Source organism: Streptopelia decaocto, assembly GCF_964273445.1.
Source record: "Streptopelia decaocto genome assembly, chromosome: 23".
NCBI classification, from domain to species: Eukaryota; Metazoa; Chordata; class Aves; order Columbiformes; family Columbidae; genus Streptopelia; species Streptopelia decaocto.
Window position 1 is genome coordinate 3,355,992 of NC_138678.1, and position 12,622 is coordinate 3,368,613.

Sequence of the window (12,622 nt, forward strand, 5' to 3'; positions counted from 1 at the left end):
CTTCCCCATCCTCTGCCTTGGGCTGGGGTAGCAAGTCCCTGCTCGTGTCAACACACAGGGCAGCAAAGGGCCAGTCCCCAACCAGACATCGCCGGCTGCTGTCCCAGCGCGGCCCGTCAGCCCCGAGTCCCACCGTGCGCTGGATGTGGGGCACGTTTCCCCCAGGCTCTCACCCGTGCCGGGAGCCGCATTCCTGGTGCGGTGCTGCCGTCGCCCTGCCAGCCCGCACAGCCGCTGCTCGCGCCAGCACCCGCGTCACCAAGCAAAAAAAGGCAAGAGGAAATCAAAGAGTTGACACCGGGATTCCTTTAATGCAATTGCTTTGAAAATGCAGCCTTAGGGTGACTTATAATGGTCAAGAACGAGAAAAAACAGATCTTTTTCACCTCTGCAATGTGACCGCGCGGCACCTCTGCCTGCAAAACCCACCAGCCACCGTGGTTCCTCCGGTGTTCCCCGGCTGCTCCGGCAGCAGCTCTGCCCCTTCACAGGACACATCACACCGGGCACCCAAACCCACCAAAGGGACTTATTTGGGCGAAAGAAAGGGACAGTGTGAGCTATGCAGTGTCCTGATGAGCAACATTCACCCGGAGAACCTAAACAAGCGGCAGCTTTCTCTCTTTCACTTCACACTCCGGCACAAACCTACAAAGGTACCCGAGTCCCGGCTCCGGGGAAGACGGCAAGAGCCGTCGGCTCTAGGCTCCTGATTATCTCTGCAGGTCTGAGCCTTCATGCTATGTAAAGTGATCTGAGAAACAAATGTCTGGCTGCATTTTCTGGCTGAATGGGACGGCAGAGGAAGTTGATTTTCCAGCATCTTGCTTTTTGAGATACATTACTTGGTGTATTTATTTTACAGAGCAGCAGGTGCTGCAGCCTGCCGCAGCCTGCCAACTCCAGTAACGGGGAATTCTGTTGCAGCCTAAACATCTGTGAGAACACCCCCAGCACCACCTCCACGCTGCGCAGCGTTTACACACCCTAACGGAACAGACTCGACTTACTGAAACGCATTTAACACCTCCCAGGCGTTACTCTGAGCTCTGTTTCTCATTCCGTGGACTCGCCCCGTGGCCCCGGGGCTGTACACGCTGTAGAACACCAATGGTATTTTATCCGCTCTTTCCTTCTCTCCACTTTTACTGCTGCTCCTTTGCGATTTAATGGTCCCTTCCAAGAGGGGAGTCGTGAGGCTGCTGGGGAAGAGAATCTGCGGAAAGGCCCAGGGCGCTGGGACCTCGGGAATCCGACGGTGCTCTCCAGCATAAAGAGCCTCCCCAAACAGGCACCAGCGCTCAAACCGCCCTCCCAAGTCACCCCTGTGTATCAAGCTTGTATTTTACGAGTAACTTCAGAATTAAATGTGGGAAGCCAGTTTGGTCTACAGAAATACTACATGAATGAATCTTAAACACCTCTCCTTAAGGACAGCATTTAAATCAGTGGGGTCTCATAGCTTGGTCTCCAATTCTAGTGATAAAAGAAAAATTCAGATTTGAAGAGACGGGAGCTCTTCTGGAGTTTGAGCAGTAGATCTTGCACAACCAAACGGCACAATTAGAAACTGAGTGTTGAAAGAGTCCCCAGGGGAATACGAAAAAGACATCACCTTATGAAAAAGCTTCAGAATGAACCTGTGAAATAAACAGCAACCAGACAATCGTCTTCTACAGAAGATGGAAATAACAATAGAAGAATATAATAACATCTTAGTGAGTCAGTCTGCATGTACAGGGGCACTAGATCCCTATAGATCTGTGAGGAAAGCTAACGGCCAAACCCAGCTGGTCCCCTCCAGTCCCAAAGGGAGAAACGATTCACTCTTCACCAGCGGGAAGATTGTCTTCGATCCGCCTGATGAACTTCATTCTGATTTCCGTGACGCTGTCACCCTTCAGCGTGTCCTGGACGAACTTCACATCAACAGCCATCTGAACCTGGGCAAGGGAAGAGGGAAAAGCCGTTATTCCCCTTATAACAGAATCAGCTGAAGGACTCTGAGGGCGACAGGCAATGGGGAAGCTCTCATTTTCATGATTACATCCTCCTCGCACACAGACATTCCTGTATCTATCCCGCTGGAAGAACGACGTGGGCTCACCATTTCCAGGGCGCCTCGCAGCACTCCACACAGCAGGTTGGAATAGATGAGAGACGAGTGGTTGTCCGGGAGCTCAACAAAGTCCACCAAGGGGTTATTCTCCAAGATCAGGGAGAACTCGTCGCCTCCAGGACTCCAGTTGGTGATGCTCGGAGTGATGCCCAGGTACATCTTAAATGCTATCTGGTGTGTCAAGCAGAGCAAGAACAAGAACGCGTCCCATGAAGCAACAGCACAGCTTTGATCTTTGCAAAATTACAAAGGGTTTTGCAAACACCGCTCCTTTCTCCCAGTTCCCACCAGTCAGCAGTAGTCAGGCACCTAATTCTCTCTTTTTCTTCCCCAAAATCTCAGTCAAACTCTCAGAACAGTCCCGTGAGCAGCAAACCATGACAAAACCCTTTGGGAATTACCTTTGCAATGACATCCGCAGTTTCACGGAAATCGTGGCATCTTCCCACGTTGGAGCGGGCCAGGAAGTCTTCGATGAGCCGAACGCCGATGTTGTAACCCCTGTGAAGGTACCAAAGAGCAATGGCTACAGAGGGGCATGAGCACAGCTCTCAAAAGACAGCTCATGCTTATAAAAGAAGACAGTGGAGGAGGAAAAAAAAATAATCTGAGAAATATCAGTATTAAAACTCAGCCTACAAGGCTCCAGAGCAGCAGATGCACTTACATTTTGTCAAGCTGCTTGTTGACGTCCTCGTCGTTCTCGTAGTCCTTGCACAGCTGGGTGACCAGCGCGCCGTACGTCAGCGTGAAGAGCTCCGAGTTCTGCACAGAGGCAAAAGGGATTCAGCACAAGGCAAAGAGAAAACTGAGCACTGCTGCATCTGTCCAGCGCTGCTTCCATTGGCACGGAGCGGGGACAGAAACCTGCTGGCCCAAAGGAATTTGCTGCTTAAGAGGGAGAATCCCAGCCCGTATTTTGGCAACGCAGCTTTGCTCTCCTCGGAAAGAGGAATCCTCTCCAACAGGAAAGACCAAGCGCTTTCTTTCTGTCCCTCTCTCCGCACACACAGCAAGAGGCTGCTCACACTCTGTAGCCATTCTTAGCAACTCTCATCAGCTGCCAATTAGCATCTCTCTGCTTTAAGGAGGACATCCCCAGTTACCCGGAATGACACCTCCAGGTCACTTCGTGTGCCACTGCCCACAACGTGCAGTTGCCAGGGACCTGAATTCACCTCAACCACTGACCTCGAGGTGCAGAGTGGCCCAAGTGTGTTCTCTGTGCTTCGTTGATACACTGCAAATGAGCAACACTTGTCAGGCTCCATTTCTGGTCCTTTCAACAGGACAAAAAGCGCTTCTCCATTCACAGATGTGTCCCTAGAAAGTTCTCCAGGCAGAGGATTCGCGCCCTGCATTACAATCAGCGCTCAGACCCCGCGGAGGAACGGCACATCTGCTGCTTTCTGTGCCTGGCTCGCATCGGAGTGACTTGGCTTCCCCCTGCACAGCTGATTTGCAGAAAACACGGAGGGAAGAGTCTCCTCTCCCAGCCACCACCTTCACCGAGCCCCAGCCTGAAGTCAACACATGTTTTCTGGGGAGCTGTTATGCCAGACCTGTGATTAACGTGGTCATTAATGGCTGCGGAACAATCTACAATCGGCTTTAGCTTTTCACGGAACCTGAAGGAGGTGTTTTCAGGAACAACTAAACCATCATAATTTATTTCTGCTTTCAGTTTTAGCATTCAGAAACGTTACAGAGAGTCTAATCTCAGATTAAAAGCCTATCACCTACCATGAGATGCATAGATGCGGAAGGTGAAATGAATGGCAAATACCAGTACTACAGAATGAGAGCAGGAGGCAGGAAGGAAGGGAAAAGAGACAACATACATCAGAGTTAAGTGACAGCACCCATCACACTTCATTCCGAGCAAGTTTACACAACGCCAAGACAAACACGGGGAGGAACCACTCCCAAACGGCACCATTCAACAAGTACAAATTGGGTTTGTTAGAAGACAGAGGGGATTCTGCCTTGTCCTAATTCATGAGGTCAACAGCAACGAGCTACCGAAAGGCTTTAAACACGTGGGAAGAACCAGTCAGGCTCCTTGGGGCTTTTGCCCAATTTCACATCTGAAGAATTGACCCATTCTTTGGGTTTTTTTTACTTACAGTTGTGCTTTTATCTTGGAAAGACAAAGGTTGTGCAAGTTCACATCATTCAAGAGCGAAAGACAAGGCAGAAGTCTCCTTCAGCTCAACAGGCAGAGAGTTTAACATGCAAAAAAAAAGCTGTTTTTGAGGATTTCAGTCATTTTAGTAAAGACAGGGCTTGGCAGCTGGGGAGAGTGGGGGGAATGGATGGAGGAAACCCAGCTGCTCCCAGCCCAGGACGGTGACTGGGAAATGAAGCCGTCACCTCCCATTATCAGCCCAAAAGTCTGCAAAGCCAGTGCCAGTCATCATTATCGCTGCTACTTGGGGAACTTTAAAGTGTTATAACAAAGCAAACTTCTAAATTGCTATTTGTAAACAAACTGTTCATTTTCAGTCCATCTAATGGAATTAAAATGCCCTGTACTTTTCCCACTACTGATATTTTTTTGTCTTACAGACTAGTGTATAGCCTCAACACTATAGCACCATTCTGTGGCTAAAAGATGTCAGAATACTAATGAAGTGATACAAACTTGTTAAATAAAAATCATTCCATCAAAGGAGTTGAATCCCTCGCGGTGCAGGGGGAAGCAGGAGCCACCACTCAGCCCAAACCAGCCCATCCGCACGGCCAAGTGGGGCGAGAAAACAGTTTTATCTTTATTATTTGCTTTCAAGTACTGATATAGCACCAAAAATGAATTAACCCGATCAGTCTGAACCCAGGCTGAGGCCGCAGCTCTGCAGTTCGGTTCTTCATCCCTTCCCTCGGTTCAGCCGGGCTGATAACGCGGGATCGGGTTAGACGGTGGATTCCCGTGACCCGTCCCGCTCCCCGGGCCCGGCCCTGCCCGCCCGCGCTGCCCGGAGCTCCGGCGGAGCCGCCGCGGGGCCCGGCCGCCCCAGGCCGAACCGGCCGCGGGAAGGGGCGGCCGGTGTCCCCCTGCAGCGCCCGGGGAGCGCGGGCGGTGCTGGCGGAGGGGCCGGTCCCGCCGATCCCACCCGTGACGAGGCGGCAGCGCGGCCCAGCGGCGGGCGGGCACGGGCGGGCCCGGGGCCTCCGCCTGCCAGCTGGGGCCGGCGCCTCCTCCGGCACCCCCCGCCCCGGGCCCGCGCCCTGCGATCGCCGGGGCCCGCCCGGCCGCTCAGGCTCCGCGGCGCCGCCGTTACCATTTTCTTGCTCTCGGTGCCGCGGCCGGCCTGGCGCGACATCCTGCCCGGCGCGCTGCTCCCCGGCCCGGCCGCCTCCCGCCCGCGCCGCGGGGCACCACGGGACTCGCAGTCCGCGCCGCGCTGCCGGCCCCGCCGCGCCCGCAACGCCGAACTACAAGCCCCAGAGCGCACCGCGGCCGCCCCAGTGCGCATGTGCGCGCTCATGACAGAACGGGCGGGGCCGCGCCTCCCGGCGTGCCTGAGTCACGTGACGGGGAGGCGCCTACAAATCCCGGCGGGCGAAGGGCATCACCTGACCGCCGCTCCCGGTAGGTGGGGCTACGCGGGGCGGGAACACGCGTGCGCAGACACACGTGCGTGCCGCCAGGGGGCGCGCCCGCCCGACGGGCTGGTCTCCCCGACCGGTACCGGCTCCGGGGCCGCCGTGAGCGCTTCTCCCGGTCCTCGCTTCCCCCGGGAGCGGCGTCTCACAGCGAGGGTTCGGCCGTGGGGAGGCTTCCCGAACCGGCGGGTTCTGCCGCCGCTTCGGCCCCGCGCTGCCCTTTCCTGCCCAGTCCCGGTTCCCGGGGCAGCAACGACTGAGCCCCCGGCCCCCCAGTCAGTGCGGCCGGCAGTGCACCGGGCTCTGCTCCCCGCTGGGCGCTGCCTCGCGGTGGTTGATTTACTTGGTTTCTCTGTTCTAGGCTGAGCCAGCTCCGGTTGCTGCCCCGCCATGCGGCGGGGGCTCCGTGCCGGGTGGGGAATGTGCTCTGAGCGCAGGGGAAGCCATTACCGGGACCCCCACGCCAGCTGCTCGGGAATCCAGCAGCTGGGCCATCGCCGTCACCGCCGAGCGGCAGCGCTGGGAGCTCAGGGGCCGGCCAGGCTCCCGCTGGCTGCAGCCGTCCTGCTACCATCTCCTTACATGGCTGCAACCCCTGCTCCTGCGCTGTGAGCCCCTCGGCCTGATAGCAGAATTTGGTGAAGCTGATCCAGGCTGGGGACCCGCCAGCATCACCTCCATCCCCGGCAGGAGCAGGACACGGTGCCAGTGAGAGGCTGAATTATCTGTGCTCCCCCATGTCTCAGCCCTAAAGCTCAGGGGAGCAGCCTGCAAGTGCCAGTGCACAAATGGCTGTTTTATGCTCTCCTCTCACCTCCTGTGTGTGTCCCAGCTGCAAAGCTACATCCAGGCAATGGCACATGGTGCACAGCCCTGTGGCCACCATGCTGGAGGGGGCACGAGCCCCCTGAGCAGGGGTGTGAGCTCACCCACGTGCAGATGCAGCAGGTAACGGGCCTGGGCTGCCCGGCCGCCACCACACACTTTGTCTTATGGGAGTGACCGTGTGAAAAAGCCACAGAGCAAACATTGCCACGTGCCCGGCGGCTTCCCGAGCCGCACGTGCTGCTCCGGGACACACAGCGCTGGCCCTCCCTGGCTGGGGAGCCACCTGGCCAGGTGCCGGGACACGTGCCAGCTCCAGCCACAGCCCCGCCGGCATCCTCACACCAGAGCCACCGCCCAGCCCTGCGCTGTGTCCCCAGGCTGCACATGTGGGACTAGGGCAGCATGGCTGCAGGGACAAAGAGCCTCAGCCCCCAGGCACTGAGAGTCACCATGGCCACCGCGGCTGCTCCTGTGTGTGGGTGCCCACTGGAGGTACCAGGTCTCCGATCACCACGTGGGTCCCTTTCCCATCCTGCTGGACTGGCTGGCCACCGAGGGGCACACAGGGGCCCTGTGCTGGCACTATGCTCTGTGGCTCTCGTTAAAGCACAGCGTGCTAACGAAGGACCTTCCCCTTGTTGCCCTGGGTCTCAGATCCTGGACAGGAGCAGCGATGGGGCAACTTCTGTCCCCAGCCCCAAGTGGGAACCGTGTCCCCCGGCCCTGCCAGCCCCGCTGCAGCCAGGGCGATCCCGGGAGCCGGTTTGGCTGCACCGAGCAGTTCTGCCGCTTCCCACTCCCAGCCGTGCCCACGCCGGGAGGTCCCAGGGTTGAGAACCAAAACTCTGCGACCTCCCCGCGCGGGGAGCCCGGGGACGGGAGCTGGGGCCCGGCCGCACGGTGCTCCGGTGCCGCCGCTTTTCCCCCGGGACAGCGGGGAGGGCGGCTGGAGCCTCGCAGCGCCCCGGCACCGGGACCGCCCGCCCCGCCCCGTCCGGCGGGCTCAGGATCGAGCCCCGCCCCGCTGCGCGCATCGCCCGTGGCCGCGGAGCCCGGGCCGGGCCGCCAGCCGTGCCATGCCGAGCCGGGCCGGGCCGGGAGCGGCGGGGCCGGGGCTGGCGGGGCTCCGGGCCGCCGCCGTGCTGCTGTGCGCGGCGCTGGGACCGGCCTGCCCGCAGCCCTTCCCGTTCCGGGACCCGACGCTGCCCTGGTCCCGCCGCCTGGACGACCTGCTGGGCCGGCTGAGCCCCGCCGAGATGGTGCTGCAGGTGAGGGGCGGCGGGGGCGGCCCCGGGACCCCCCCGGGACCGCCCGCTCAGCAGCGCCGCTGGCCCGCAGGTGGCGAGGGGGGGAGCGATGGGGAACGGCCCCGCGCCCCCCATCCCGCGGCTGGGGATCGGGCCCTACAACTGGAACACCGAATGCCTGCGGGGCGATGCGGAGGCTCCTGGCTGGGCCACGGCTTTTCCCCAGGCGCTGGGGCTTGCTGCCGCCTTCAGGTACCAGCACTGGCACCCACAGGGTGCGGGACACGGACCCCCACATCCCCTGACACCCCCGTGCTTCACCCTGCAGCCCTGAGCTCATTTACCGGGTGGCCAACGCCACTGCCACCGAGGTGCGAGCCAAGCACAACGACTTCACCGCCTCTGGCCGCTACGATGACCACACAGGGCTCAGCTGCTTCAGCCCCGTCCTGAATATCATGAGGCACCCGCTGTGGGGCAGGAACCAGGTGCCAGCACGGGGGGGTGTCCCTGGGCCAGGATCAGGCCACGCAGCACCGTGGCTGACCGGCTGGAGGGTGGCAGCAGCTCCCTGGGGTGCTGGCCGCAGGGGTGGGGGTCCCAGCAGTGACCCGTTGGCACCTTGGACAGGAGACCTACGGGGAGGACCCGTTCCTGAGCGGGGAGCTGGCCCGCAGCTTCGTGCAGGGGCTGCAGGGCCAGCACCCCCGCTACATCAAGGCCAGCGCCGGCTGCAAGCACTTCAGCGTGCACGGGGGCCCTGAGAACATCCCTGTCTCCAGGCTCAGCTTTGATGCCAAGGTGAGTGCCGCGGGGTGCCGTGGGGCCGCGGGACAGCAGGTGGCCCTCTGGGCACTGACCTCTCTGCTGTGACACTTGCAGGTGCTGGAGCAGGACTGGCACACAACCTTCCTGCCCCAGTTCCAGGCGTGCGTGCGTGCCGGCTCCTACAGCTTCATGTGCAGCTACAACAGGTACCGAGCACGGCGGTGGCTGCGCTGCCCGTGGGGTGGCTGGTGCCCGACTGGCCAGGCTGCCCCATCCGCTCTCCAACAGGATCAACGGTGTTCCTGCCTGCGCCAACAAGAAGCTGTTGACGGACATCCTGCGTGGCGAGTGGGGGTTTGAGGGTTACGTGGTGAGCGACGAGGGGGCCCTGGAGCTCATCATGCTGGGGCACCACTACACACGCACCTTCCTGGAGACGGCGGTCGGTGAGCTCATGGGACGGGCACAGGGTCCCCAGGAACCGTACAGGCGTGACGGGTGGTTTCCCTTCTCTCTGGCACGGCAGCCTCCATGGACGCTGGCTGCAACCTGGAGCTTTCCTACGGCATGAGGAAGAACGTCTTCATGCACATCCCCCAGGCTCTGGCCATGGGCAACATCACGCTGCAGGTGGGCGGGGGGCAGCAGGGCCAGGGCTGCCCCCGCCAAGCACAGCCGAGGTGTCAGTGTTGGGGTCTTTGCAGATGCTGCGTGACCGGGTCCGGCCCCTTTTCTACACACGGATGCGTTTGGGGGAGTTCGACCCCCCAGCTATGAATCCCTACAGCACCCTGGACCTGAGCGTCGTGCAGAGCCCCGAACATCGCAACCTCTCGCTGGAAGCTGCTGTCAAGAGCTTCGTGCTGCTGAAGAACGTGCGGGGGACGCTGCCCCTCCGGGCCCAAGACCTGCGTGGCCAGCGCCTTGCGGTGAGGACCGTACACAGAGGTGGGCAGGGGACACGGTGACCCAGGAGTGCCCACCCCCACCCTTCTGCCCTCTGCAGGTGGTGGGTCCCTTCGCTGACAACCCCCGAGTGCTGTTTGGGGACTATGCGCCAGTGCCAGAGCCGCAGTACATCTACACTCCCCGGTGAGACAGCGCGGTGCTTCCGTCCATCCCCCGGTCCTGGGCACTGCCCAGGGCTACTGCTGGAGCCACTCGACCCTTCGCTGGGGACTGGGGCAAGTTGGGGTGTCCCCAAAGTGCCCGTACCCCGGGGCTCAGCAGCCCCTGTGCTCTCTGCTCTCCCCTGCTGCAGGAGGGGGCTGGAGACACTGGCAGCCAACGTCAGCGTGGCCGCGGGCTGCCGGGAGCTGCGGTGCCATTGGTACTCGCGGGCAGACGTGGTGCGGGCAGTGGGGGCAGCCGATGTGGTGGTGGTCTGCCTGGGGACAGGTAGGTGGGAGTGGGGAGGGTCCTCATCCATCCTCCCTCCTCCATCCACGGTGCTCTGGTGGGTGCAAGGGGGTGTCCTCTGCCTGTCCCCACGCAGGGATAGATGTGGAGACTGAAGGGAAGGACCGGAGCGACCTGTCCCTGCCAGGCCACCAGCTGGAGCTGCTGCAGGACGCGGTGCAGGCAGGTAGGGGCTCTGTGGGGCTCAGCTCCACCAGCACCTGGGGGCTGGCTGGGGTCCTAGGGGTCAGGGCCAGCCCAGAGGGGTGATGATGGGCTGGGGCTCAGGGCCACAACTCCCCCAGGTGTCCCCCGTCCACAGAGCCCCCCTGAGCTGTCTGAGCAGCGCTGGTGAGGGGTTCTTGGTGACAATTGTGTCCCTGCAGCCGCCGGGCGCCCCGTCATCCTGCTGCTGTTCAACGCGGGGCCCCTGGACGTGAGCTGGGCGCAGGCGCACGAGGGCGTGGGGGCCATCCTGGCGTGCTTCTTCCCTGCGCAGGCCACCGGCCTCGCCATCGCCAGGGTGCTGCTGGGCGAGGCCGGGGCCAACCCGGCTGGCAGGCTACCGGCCACATGGCCCGCGGGCATGCAGCAGGTAAGGCCAGGGCAGCTGGCAGCACCCAGAGCCCTTCCCTGCCTCAGTGGCCATGGGAGCCGCAGGACATGGGGCTGATGCTTGGCTGTGCCCACCCAGCCCGCTCCACATCCTGCAGGTGCCACCGATGGAGAACTACACCATGGAGGGGCGGACGTACCGGTACTATGGGCAGGAGCCCCCGCTGTACCCCTTTGGGTACGGGCTGTCCTACACCACCTTCCAGTACCGGGACCTGGTGCTGAGCCCCCTGGCGCTGCCCATCTGTGCCAACCTCTCCGTGTCCGTGGTGCTGCAGAACACAGGGCAGCGGGACGGCGAGGAGGTGATGTGGCTGTGGGGGTATGGGTGCAACCAGGGTCCCCCCCTGCCAGGGGGACAGCAGGGGAGTCCTGTTGGTGCTGACTCCCATCTTTCCGGGCAGGTGGTGCAGCTGTACCTGCGGTGGGAACAGTCGTCCGTGCCGGTGCCCCGCTGGCAGCTGGTGGCTTTCCACCGCGTGGCTGTGCCGGCCAGCCGAGAGACCAAGCTGTTGTTCCAGGTGACCGCGGAGCAGCGCGCTATCTGGGCACAGGGCTGGCACCTGGAGCCTGGTGCCTTCACCCTCTTTGCCGGCGGGCAGCAGCCGGGCCAGCAGACGCGGGTGCCCTCGGAGGTGCTGAGCGCACGGTTCAGCGTCACCGGTGCAGCACGGCCCCTGCGCGGGTGCTAGAGGTGGGGGTGACGGCAGAAGGGAAGGGGTGCGCGGTGGCTGCGTGCGCTGCGGGGAGCGCGGTGGTTCGCCTCGCAATAAAGTGCCGGGTGCTGCTCCACAGTGGCTGTGTCACCAGGCTGGCTCGCCTGCCATGGGGCCCAGGCCTGCCCACCCTCCTGGGGATAAGGCAGCACTGCTGGTCCCCTGCCCCCAGCACGGGAATGCGCTGGAGCAGCCCAGCAGCTATAAATAGAGCGGGAGCCACAGGCGTCACCGGCCCGCACACGTGGAGCTTGAGTGGGGTGTGGGGCTGCAGCAGATGGGGACAAGGGCAAAAGCCCTGGGCAGGGCAGTGCTGTCCATCCACGGGGAGGCACCCAGCCCTGGGCTGAGGGGACAGGAGGGAGACCCATGTGCACCCCGGTGTGCACGAGTGCTGCTGCGTCTGCTCCCCTGACGTCACCCCAGGGTCCCCTCCTGCCGCCAGCGCTCGGGATGTGAGAGCCGCCTGCCCAGGACTGTGCTCAGCCCCTTGGCAGGAGCCGCAGGGACCCCTCTGTCCCTCCCTGCCCTGGGACAGGGATCTGGCAGTGATGCTGGCAGGGGATGTGGAGAGCTGAAAGTCAGCAGTAGCTCCAGCCCTGTGGGGCTGGGGCTGCCCAGGCCTGACACCATGACATCAGGCACTAATTACAGATGCGGCCTGGGATAATTACAGAGCAGGCGAGGGCTGTGGCAGGACGGGGCAGGGCAGGGCTGAGCCCTTCGCTGGCCTCTTTGTCACCTGCCCCCACGGGGAATCGTCCTCCAGCAGCAGGGCTTTGCGGCTGGCCGTGATGCCGGCCCCCATGGCAAGATATTTGGGGGCTGGTGGCTGCCCCAGTGTGTCACCGGTGATGGGCTGGTACCGCACCCCTGAGCTCTGGGGCAGGATGCATGGACAGATTGTCACCCCCAGCTTCCTGCTGGGTCACTGTCCCATGGCTAGTGCGGGTCAGCTGGAGCATTTTGAGGGGATGGGGTTCAGGTCAGCCCTCCCGGCCATGGTACCGTGCTCAGTGCTGGCCCTGCGTGGACACTGAAACTGCCCACGTGGAGCCTGGGGCAGGGGCAAAGTCCTGGGGATGGAGGAGGGAGGTGTGGGGCAGAGGGGTGGGGAGCAGGTGGGATGGGGTGTCCCCCGCGGTACTTTGCCCAGAGATGTCGGCAGGGTTTGTTTGCCGTCCTCATCCCTTTGCACTCAGCCTCCCGCAGTGCCGGCTCGTGCTGGCGGGGCAGTGGCCACGCTGCGGCTGTAATCATGCGCCACTTCTGGGGTGCTCAGCCCCCACTGGCTCCCCCACAGCATTTGGGTGAGGCACTGGGCA

The 12,622-nt window shown here is 61.8% G+C and overlaps 2 protein-coding genes across 3 annotated transcripts; one reads left to right on the forward strand and one right to left on the reverse strand.

Moving 5' to 3' along the window:
* Positions 1 to 290: 290 nt before the first annotated feature.
* Positions 291 to 5,513, reverse strand: TRAPPC3 (trafficking protein particle complex subunit 3). The gene is made up of 5 exons (XM_082071403.1): positions 5,401 to 5,513; positions 2,787 to 2,884; positions 2,521 to 2,620; positions 2,108 to 2,290; positions 291 to 1,943 (listed from the first exon to the last, which is right to left on the reverse strand). The coding sequence occupies exons 1-5, from the start codon at positions 5,440 to 5,442 to the stop codon at positions 1,824 to 1,826; spliced, it is 543 nt and encodes a 180-aa protein (XP_081927529.1). The 5' UTR covers positions 5,443 to 5,513; the 3' UTR covers positions 291 to 1,823.
* Positions 5,514 to 7,584: 2,071 nt separating this feature from the next.
* On the forward strand, positions 7,585 to 11,367 carry LOC309449260 (uncharacterized protein). 2 transcript variants are annotated; one of them, XM_082071241.1, is made up of 14 exons: positions 7,585 to 7,821; positions 7,892 to 8,052; positions 8,129 to 8,288; positions 8,431 to 8,601; positions 8,683 to 8,774; positions 8,857 to 9,014; positions 9,095 to 9,198; positions 9,273 to 9,497; positions 9,575 to 9,660; positions 9,830 to 9,966; positions 10,064 to 10,153; positions 10,353 to 10,561; positions 10,680 to 10,886; positions 10,986 to 11,367. In XM_082071241.1, the coding sequence occupies exons 1-14, from the start codon at positions 7,630 to 7,632 to the stop codon at positions 11,271 to 11,273; spliced, it is 2,280 nt and encodes a 759-aa protein (XP_081927367.1). In that variant the 5' UTR covers positions 7,585 to 7,629; the 3' UTR covers positions 11,274 to 11,367. The 2 variants fall into 2 exon arrangements, with proteins under 2 accessions (XP_081927367.1, XP_081927368.1); XM_082071242.1 differs by having other exon boundaries at positions 10,070 to 10,153.
* Positions 11,368 to 12,622: the final 1,255 nt, after the last annotated feature.

Coding starts and splice junctions, on each gene's coding strand:
- TRAPPC3 (XM_082071403.1), bottom strand. CDS start 5,442: ATGTCGCGCCAGGCCGGCCGCGGCACCGAGAGCAAGAAAATG. Junction 2,291..2,520: donor CTGCGGATGTCATTGCAAAG/GTAATTCCCAAA, acceptor TTGACACACCAG/ATAGCATTTAAGATGTACCT. Junction 1,944..2,107: donor TGCGAGGCGCCCTGGAAATG/GTGAGCCCACGT, acceptor TCCCTTGCCCAG/GTTCAGATGGCTGTTGATGT.
- LOC309449260 (XM_082071241.1), top strand. CDS start 7,630: ATGCCGAGCCGGGCCGGGCCGGGAGCGGCGGGGCCGGGGCTGGCGGGG. Junction 9,967..10,063: donor GGTGGTCTGCCTGGGGACAG/GTAGGTGGGAGT, acceptor GTCCCCACGCAG/GGATAGATGTGGAGACTGAA. Junction 10,562..10,679: donor GGCCCGCGGGCATGCAGCAG/GTAAGGCCAGGG, acceptor CACATCCTGCAG/GTGCCACCGATGGAGAACTA.